Genomic DNA, 7,856 nt, shown 5'->3' with positions numbered 1-7,856 from the left:
ATTTGTAAAATAAAATAAAAACAATAAAGTTAAACAAAAATGTGTAAAAAAATTAAGTGATCTGATTTCTTTGCGGGTTTTTACATGCAGCACACACAAAACACACAGAGGTGTATCTCAAGGAAATGCAAATATCGCGTCTGTATTTTTATCCTCAAATAAATGAAAATTTGTATTATTAATTTAGATTTCCAACCAGATATATTAAAGGTAAAAATATTAATCCTAGTTATTTTTATTTATTTATTTATTAGGTAAATTTACCAAGGATAAAACCAAAAACACTGGAAATAGTTCACTATATTTTTAAATTCACAGTTGTTGTTTTTTACCTTTTCATATGTAAAATAATTAATATCTGCATAAAATAACAACTTTTCATGCTTGTTATCAGTGATTCCATGTCCAAAAAAATAAACATAAACTTTGGGACTTCTTCGCACCTTGAGGCTTTTCTCATAAAGTTTTCAATCTGCTGAAATACAAGAAAAGAAGTTTGACTCTGCAGCTTCTCTCTTTAACCACAATAAAGGTTTTCTTCATTGTTCCTCATTCAGATCCATTTTGTCGTATTTGATGAATGCAGGTTAAAACTCTAAATTCACCAATAAACTGCAATAAAGGACTAATAAAAGTAAATACCAACCGGTATATAAATGCTTTGATCCATACATACTTTGCGTGTTCAAAGAGCACCGATCCACTGCCAATGTATGTTTTTATCCATCAATGTGAAGGCATACTTGGAATATATTAAAGTTGTATGTTAGCAGGTATAATCGTTAGGCCTCTTTTTGGCAAATCAAAACAAGGTCACAATTTACAAGGATCATTACTGCCCTCTGGTGTTCAGTTTTGGATGTCAGCGTATCATTGTGGCATCATTTCTCACTGAAACAGTCCCAGAATGGACAAATTAAGAACATCTGTTAGTTTTATGAACAAAACTGCTGCTTAAGCCTTTTTTGTAGTTGTTGTTATTATCTTTACCCTCTGTACGGTCATCCAACAGGAGTTTAACCCTCTTCATTGTTTGTTTTGGCTCGTGGGACATATGTTTGACAACTGTATCAACACTTAAAGTTTTGCTCTAAAGTATCGGTAGCAGCGAAACAATAAAATCAAAGGTGCAGTGATGTCAGTTATGAATGAAGCGAACCATCAGTCTGCCTCAGAACTGCAGATTTCAACCTCGAATTATGACGCTCGTCTCTATGGCATCCAAATCTGAAGGGAAAGCAAAGGTGAGCGTGTCTTTTCCATGAACATGAAACAACTTGCCTGTGGAGATAAGGCTGGCAGAATCTGTAATTTCCAGACTCAGATTTTTTGAATGAGACTTAAAACTTAAAATAGAATTGAATCCTTCAAAAAGTAGAAAGTCAGACTGACCTTTCTCAATCAAGTCACAGAAAATTTAAATGCTGGAAATACATGCTTTTATGAGTGTAATGACAAATTTCCTTCAGAAAGTATTGACAATGTATTAGAGATGTCCATCAACTACTAAAGTTGATGGACATCTCTACCGGTCCTATATTCTAAATGTTTCCCATGTGGAAACAGAAACACAACATTCTCTTCACCAAATTGTTGAATAGAATGTTAACGGGCTAAGCCATATAACTAATAATTATTCAGTTGCCAGGGTAATAATGTGGCCACAGCGACGGGATTATTATTATTATTATTATTGCAAGGGTTATAATTATTCATATAACTCATAATTATTCAGTTGTCAGGGTAATAATGTGGCCACAGTGAGGAGATGATGATGATGATGATGACGACAACAACAACAACAACAACAACAACAACAACAATAACAATAATAATAATAATAATAATGATAATAATAATAATAATAATAATAATAATAATAATAATAATAATAATAATAATAATAATAATAATAATAATAATAATAAATCGCTAACCTTGAGTCAGTGTTTCCGCCTCGGAGTGACTCCTCCTCTCTCAGAGACGATCTGCGCCGAGGGGCGGAAGTCAGTCCTTGTTTACTTCCGCTCGTCCCGCCTCCAGTCAGCTGCTCGTCAGCCGCCTGGAGCATCTCCGTCCGCAGCCTCCGCGCCCTGCCGCCGCCGCCATGAGCCAAGACGAAGATGGCGACATTATCGAGCACCACGTCGAGGAGGAGATGGAGAAGAGAGGCCCGCGGAGCCAGGCGGCGTCCTCCTCCTACGTGGAGAGTCCGTCCGCCGCGGAGGGACACAGCAGCACCCAGTCCTCCCACAGACTGCTGGCCTACAGCGACGCTCTCATCTCCATCATCGCCACCGTCATGGTGAGACGCTCCCGCCTCTCCCTCGGTGTCTGACCGCCTGATCACAAAGTGAAAGTAGCACCGGAGACACGAATGACGTCGGTTTCCCTTGAAAGGCTAAACGAGTTTAAATTAATTCATTCATGTTTGTAGAGTTTTCTCTCAGTCTTTCCTGTTCTAACAACACGAGAACCACCATGAACTACAGATCATTTCTTCATAGTTTTTAATGTTTCTTCATTTCTACACAGATTCTACCCGTTGCTCACACCAAAGTGGAAGACAATGAGGTACAGTTCAACTCCTGCTGTGTTCAGCTTAAAAACAGACGTGAACCAAACCACTTTGACATGAAGATCTGGAAGATCATCGTAGCTGCGGAAAACCCCGTTCAGCTTCATTTCACAGCTAATTCCATTAAACGTGAGCTTTTGTTTTCGTGTAGGACTTGAGAGAGAGCGTCCAACTCCTTCTGACGGCGAAGATCGCAGTTTACTTGATGACATTTCTGATTGTGACCGTTGCCTGGGGTGCTCATATCAGGTAAGTACAGTCACGGGATGGAAGCTGGTACCGCCGCGGCGTTCAGCTTCTGATTCCTGCCCTTTCCCTTTTCCAGGTTGTTTCAAATAATCGTGCGGATTGACGATTGCCTTGCCCTGCTGAACCTGGTAAGAACGGAATCAGTACGATCACGGCGTCTTCCAAGCCGACTCTTTGACGTTTCTCCTGGTTCCTTCTGACGCGAGGTTCTGCTCTCGGTTGCGTTTCAGGCCTGCATGATGCTGATCACCTTCCTTCCGTACACAGTGAGTAGGAGCTCCCGTCCATCTGTCAGTCACAGATGTCCGCGGCGCTGACTTTGCTTCTTCTTTGCAGTTTTCTTTAATGGCCACCTTCTCCGATCACATCCTCGGGATGCTGCTGTTCTGCGGTTGCGTGATGCTGCTCGGCGTCATTCAGGTGAGGCTCTTTGGACGCCATGCTCCCGTGGAATACGCGTCGTTACGTCAACAAACGCTACCTTGGAAGCTTTCCTCCATCCTGTTCCATGATTTATTTTTTATTTTTTCCCCCCCTGCAGTCGGTGATCGTGTTGTACGCCTTCAGCCGCCCCTTCCTGCTGAACGAGCAGATCCAGATCTCCGAGAACCGGAACATCTACAAGCACCACATCCTGAAAGTCATCATGAGAGTTCCCATCATGTGCTTCTTCGCCGGCATCGGTTCCTTCGTCTTCCTGCAGCTGGTTGGTGGCTGTGCTTTCCCGTCTCCAGTTATTAAAGGTGTTACGACTTTAGACTGGTGGTCATAGTCAGACCTGGATGACACGACGCTTACGCAAAGTCATTTTTCAGAATCCGACAAGCTTTTTAATATTTGACCTCCATTAGAAGCCGTCACCTTGTTATTGTTTCCTCGTGACGGTGAAATCCAGATATCGTCACGATTACACATCTTCTGTCTGACATGACCAGCGGCAGCGTGTAGCCTCCATTATGTCCTGGTATGATATATGAATGTTACTCCAACTCACTCAACACCACCTAATGGACAAATCTGGTATTACTGGAGCTACCTCTTAGGAACTTCTTAAATAGCAGGTTGTACTCACCACTGTCTCTGGAAGACGTCCCGTCCACAGGAACCTCGTCAATAACCTTCTGTCGCTGCCGCAGATGTGAACAGTCTCTGAATGTCCTCTGTCTCTTCAGTCGTACCTGCTCCTGGCCGTCGTCATCTTCCTGCCCTACATCTCCCAGTGTTTGAAGTGGTGTCGCAGCAAAGCAATCGGTGGGGAGTTCAGGCCTCAATAAGCGCGGGCTCCTAAAGCTCAAAACTCTCAACCGCCTGTTGTTTTGGTTTCAGGCCCGGTGGCGGAGAGTCCAGACACCATGTTGTTTTACACCTACCTGCCCAATGAACCGCTCAGCAAGGACCGAGTGGAGGCGTTCAGCGACGGTGTTTACGCCATCGTGGCGACGCTTCTCATCCTGGACATATGGTTGGTCTCACTTCCTTTCTCCAAATAATGGACTGTTCACTCCTTTAATCTTTCGCAAGAGCGAAAGAGGGAGAAAATATTTGGCTTTACAGAGTTTGCTGACGACTTTCATCTTCTCCAACAGCTGTCAGGCATTTTTAAAAGTGAAAATTTCTGCCTTAATCTTAATCCACTCGGTGTTCTGCTGCTTTATAGCAGCGGTGCTGCACCGGCAAGAGAGTTGGAAAATAAAACAAAAATGCAAGTAAACAAAACTGCATTAATTATGTTAAAAAAAAAAAATAAAAAAATAATTATGAGTTAAACATTTTAAATTAATTGATTTAAATTAAGACGTTATTGACAGCACTAATAGAAACACAAAATATATATAATTTTGTTTTAAAGATTGAATTGATAAAACGGCTGAAATGGCAAAAAAAAAATTTTGGGGTGAAAAGTGACTTAAAAGGACCAAACAGCAAAAATTGCTAAAAACCATGAAGGTTTAAAAGAAAAAAAGGCTAAAACATCTAAAAACATGTTTGGACACTCTAGGTGACTTTATTTGGTGGGACGTGGGCGACAATGTCTAACTTGAACTTCACAACAATCTTGCAAAGAAATAAGTAGATAAAATAAGCGTGCTACTTGAATCAAATGTTGGCTTGGCTCTTCGTTTTTCATTACCGTATTTTCCAGAATATACGTCCGACTTTTCTCAGTTGTTTGTTTGGTCATTAGATTTCTATCTAGAGGTGATATATGTCAAAGTATAAGATTACTTACCACCTGCAACACTCTGATGACATGATGCTGCGACAGATCCACAGAAAGACGTTGTTTCCGTGTGTTGGACGACCCGTCACCGCTTCCTCCTCTTTACAGCGAGGACAACGTTCCCGACCCGGCGGTGGTGCAGAAGCAGTTCGGCGGCAGCCTCATCGCGGCGCTGCAGTCCTACGGCCCGGAGTACCTGGCGTACTTCGGGTCCTTCGCCACAGTCGGCCTCCTCTGGTTCGTCCACCACTCGCTCTTCCTCCACGTCGTCAAGACGACGCGCTTCATGGGCCTCCTGAACACCTTCTCGCTGGCGTTCGTGGGGGGTTTGCCGTTAGCCTACCAGCTGACGCACGAGTTCCCGCGCAACTCCCTCAACGAGCTGGAGGCCATTCAGATCAGCTGCGTCATCATTTTCTTCGCCGGCATGTTCCAGCTCGCCATCTGGGTGGTCGCGCTCTACAACGAACGAGAAACTCTGCACCCGTACGTGCGATACGGCGGCCGCGAGCACGTGTTCATGATGGCTAAGCTAGCCCTGTATCCCTGCGTGGCTCTGGCGACGTTCTTCCTCACGTGTATCCTGAGTAGATTTAGCGCTCCGATCTTCCACCTGATGGAGATCACCGTGCCTTTCGCCTTCCTCGTCTTGAGGCTTCTGGTGCGCGTCGGGCTAGCGCTGCTGCGGCTGATCTTCTGTCCCGACAGGTCCAACTTGAGGATGGTGGTGGACGATGAAGGAGACGACGAATCCAGAGTGCCGTTTAACGCTTTAGTCACCTAGCTAACAGGAGAGGAAGCCGGAGCGGGAAACGACGATAGCCGAGAGGTCCGCGAGGCGTCGGCCTCTGAAAGTTACTGCTGGACGGGAAGAGTCTGCTGGAGTTTAAATTATAGGCCGCGATTTGTTCTCTTTTCAATTAGCTAAAATCTCAGATCGATGGACGACCCGGGGTCGCGGAGAACTCGCCGTCGAGGTAAAGGACCAGACCGCGTTATTGAGCTGCTGGCCAAAGCTTCTTGTTTCATTTCGCTTACGAAACGACTTGGAAAAACCAACCAGTGAAATCGACGCTAAAGCTAGCCAGTGAAATCTGCTCCGTTAGCAACGCTAGCTTTCCGGTGAAGGAGAAATTAGCTTAGCTCGCCATCCGTGGTAATTATCTTGCTCAGAGTCAAATACTGTTTGCCCGACAGAAAATACATGTTTTTATATATCGTAACAAAGATGATGCAAGAAGTTTGTTTTCCAGCTTATGAATATTTTTGCCCGAAAGTTTTTCTGATTATTTTTTTCGATAACGCGAGAAGTGACAAAAAGTTGTTGCGAATGCTACGGGTTTCCAGTTGGGATCTTGCCATTGCTCCATTTCACACCGATCCGTCCTGAATACTCAAGCCTCATCTTATTTGTTCCCGTCTATTTACACGTGGCTTTTTGATTAACTCTCTACTGCCATCTGCTGGTACGGAGGTAAATTCACTTCCCTTTTTTTTTTTTTTAAATGATATATTTCTTTCTTTGTCAAGTTTATCAGTCTGATCATAAAAATAAGGGATAAAAAAATGAATCATTTGACAAATCATTCACACATTTGTCTAAACCCAGTTTAGTTAGCACAGAGAGGAATTTTTTTTTTTTTATTTTGTTTTTAATAACATTTTGATTGAGCTGCTATGAATTTCTAATCATCTTTTGCACATTTGTTTCACTGCCTCCTGTTCACCAGAGACGACTAGTTAAAGCGCAGATGAGGAAAATAGTTTTCCCCGAGCGTATTTTGGGACGAGGCCGTCATTTCAGGAGGTTTAAAGTCTCTTTCTGAACTGAACATAGAATAAAATCTGATGAGGGACATTATCGTCTCATCATGAATCCAGACGTCCCTTTGTCCTGTATGTTTGACACCCTCGATTTAAAACATAGTGACCAATATACGGTACTTTTATTCTCTATTATTGAGTTACGTTGATTCTTCTTCACTCGGTCGTCATGGCAACATTAACAGGAGTGAAAGCATCTGCAATGATTTCACCTTTTTTTTTTATACAACTTATCAAAAAAACCTGCAAAATTTGTTTGTGTATCTGGAGGTTCAGTACACAAAGAGGTGACTTCTCTACATCAAGTGACGGAGATGTGTAAAAGGAGTTTGACATGTTATATTTGAACTTTGGGCAGGTATGACCATAAAATGGTAAATTGCACTATATTTCTGTTAAATCTGTGTTTGTTTATTTGAATGGAAAGACTATCAGAGTTCATAGGAAAGTTTCAGAGTTGTGTATTTTCATGTTTGTTTAACGTTTGTATTGATTTTACTTGAAAGTCCTCAACTGTAATTTTCTTAAAATAACATGTAGTTTTTACGTCTGAAGACATTGAAGCCAGTTTGATGCTGTAACGTTTTCTTTTGAAAGTGACCCGACGAGAAGTTGCACTTTAACAAAAACCTGCCAATGAGAAATGTTCTTTAAAAAAAAATGTGTTTTGAATGTTTGTGTGTGTGAACAGTCTTGTTTCTCCTTTCCTCACTTTGTTCTGCGTCACTTTTTTCTTCCTAATCCACTAAATAAAATGTGTTGAATCATGGAGAAGGTGGTACATCGTCCATCATTTCATGAAGAAAGTGACATTAGTGGGTTTCACATCCATCATGGGTGGAAAATGTTAAAACCGATTAGAGGAACGCTTGGTCTAGTATCAATGGGATTGGGCATTTATATCAAAGTTTAAAAGTCAGCGTTGTATCGCTTAATTTATGAAAATATTACAATGAAATTTTCATTGGATTTTGATATGCCGGC

At 42.1% G+C, this 7,856-nt stretch overlaps 1 protein-coding gene across 1 annotated transcript; it reads left to right on the top strand.

The window, feature by feature from the left end:
• Positions 1-2,047: 2,047 nt before the first annotated feature.
• tmem175 (transmembrane protein 175) lies at positions 2,048-7,642 on the top strand. The gene is made up of 10 exons (XM_080468301.1): positions 2,048-2,305; positions 2,536-2,574; positions 2,730-2,827; positions 2,904-2,955; positions 3,058-3,093; positions 3,164-3,247; positions 3,369-3,533; positions 4,000-4,078; positions 4,154-4,289; positions 5,157-7,642. Exons 1-10 carry the CDS (start codon positions 2,108-2,110, stop codon positions 5,830-5,832), a joined length of 1,563 nt encoding a protein of 520 aa, XP_080324427.1. The 5' UTR covers positions 2,048-2,107; the 3' UTR covers positions 5,833-7,642.
• The last annotated feature ends 214 nt before the right edge of the window (positions 7,643-7,856 follow it).

The sequence above is a fragment of the Lipophrys pholis genome (genome assembly GCF_963383615.2).
Source record: "Lipophrys pholis genome assembly, chromosome: 7".
In the NCBI taxonomy this organism is placed as follows: domain Eukaryota; kingdom Metazoa; phylum Chordata; class Actinopteri; order Blenniiformes; family Blenniidae; genus Lipophrys; species Lipophrys pholis.
The sequence above is the reverse complement of the archived record's forward strand: the minus strand, read 5'-3'. Positions and strand labels throughout refer to the sequence as shown.

What these genes read in the sequence shown, in the direction of transcription:
- tmem175 (XM_080468301.1), top strand. Translation starts at nt 2,108, where the DNA reads ATGAGCCAAGACGAAGATGGCGACATTATCGAGCACCACGTCGAGGAG. An exon ending in GCCTTGCCCTGCTGAACCTG is followed by an intron (nt 2,956 to 3,057) that starts GTAAGAACGGAA and finishes GTTGCGTTTCAG; the next exon opens with GCCTGCATGATGCTGATCAC. An exon ending in TCACCTTCCTTCCGTACACA is followed by an intron (nt 3,094 to 3,163) that starts GTGAGTAGGAGC and finishes TCTTCTTTGCAG; the next exon opens with TTTTCTTTAATGGCCACCTT.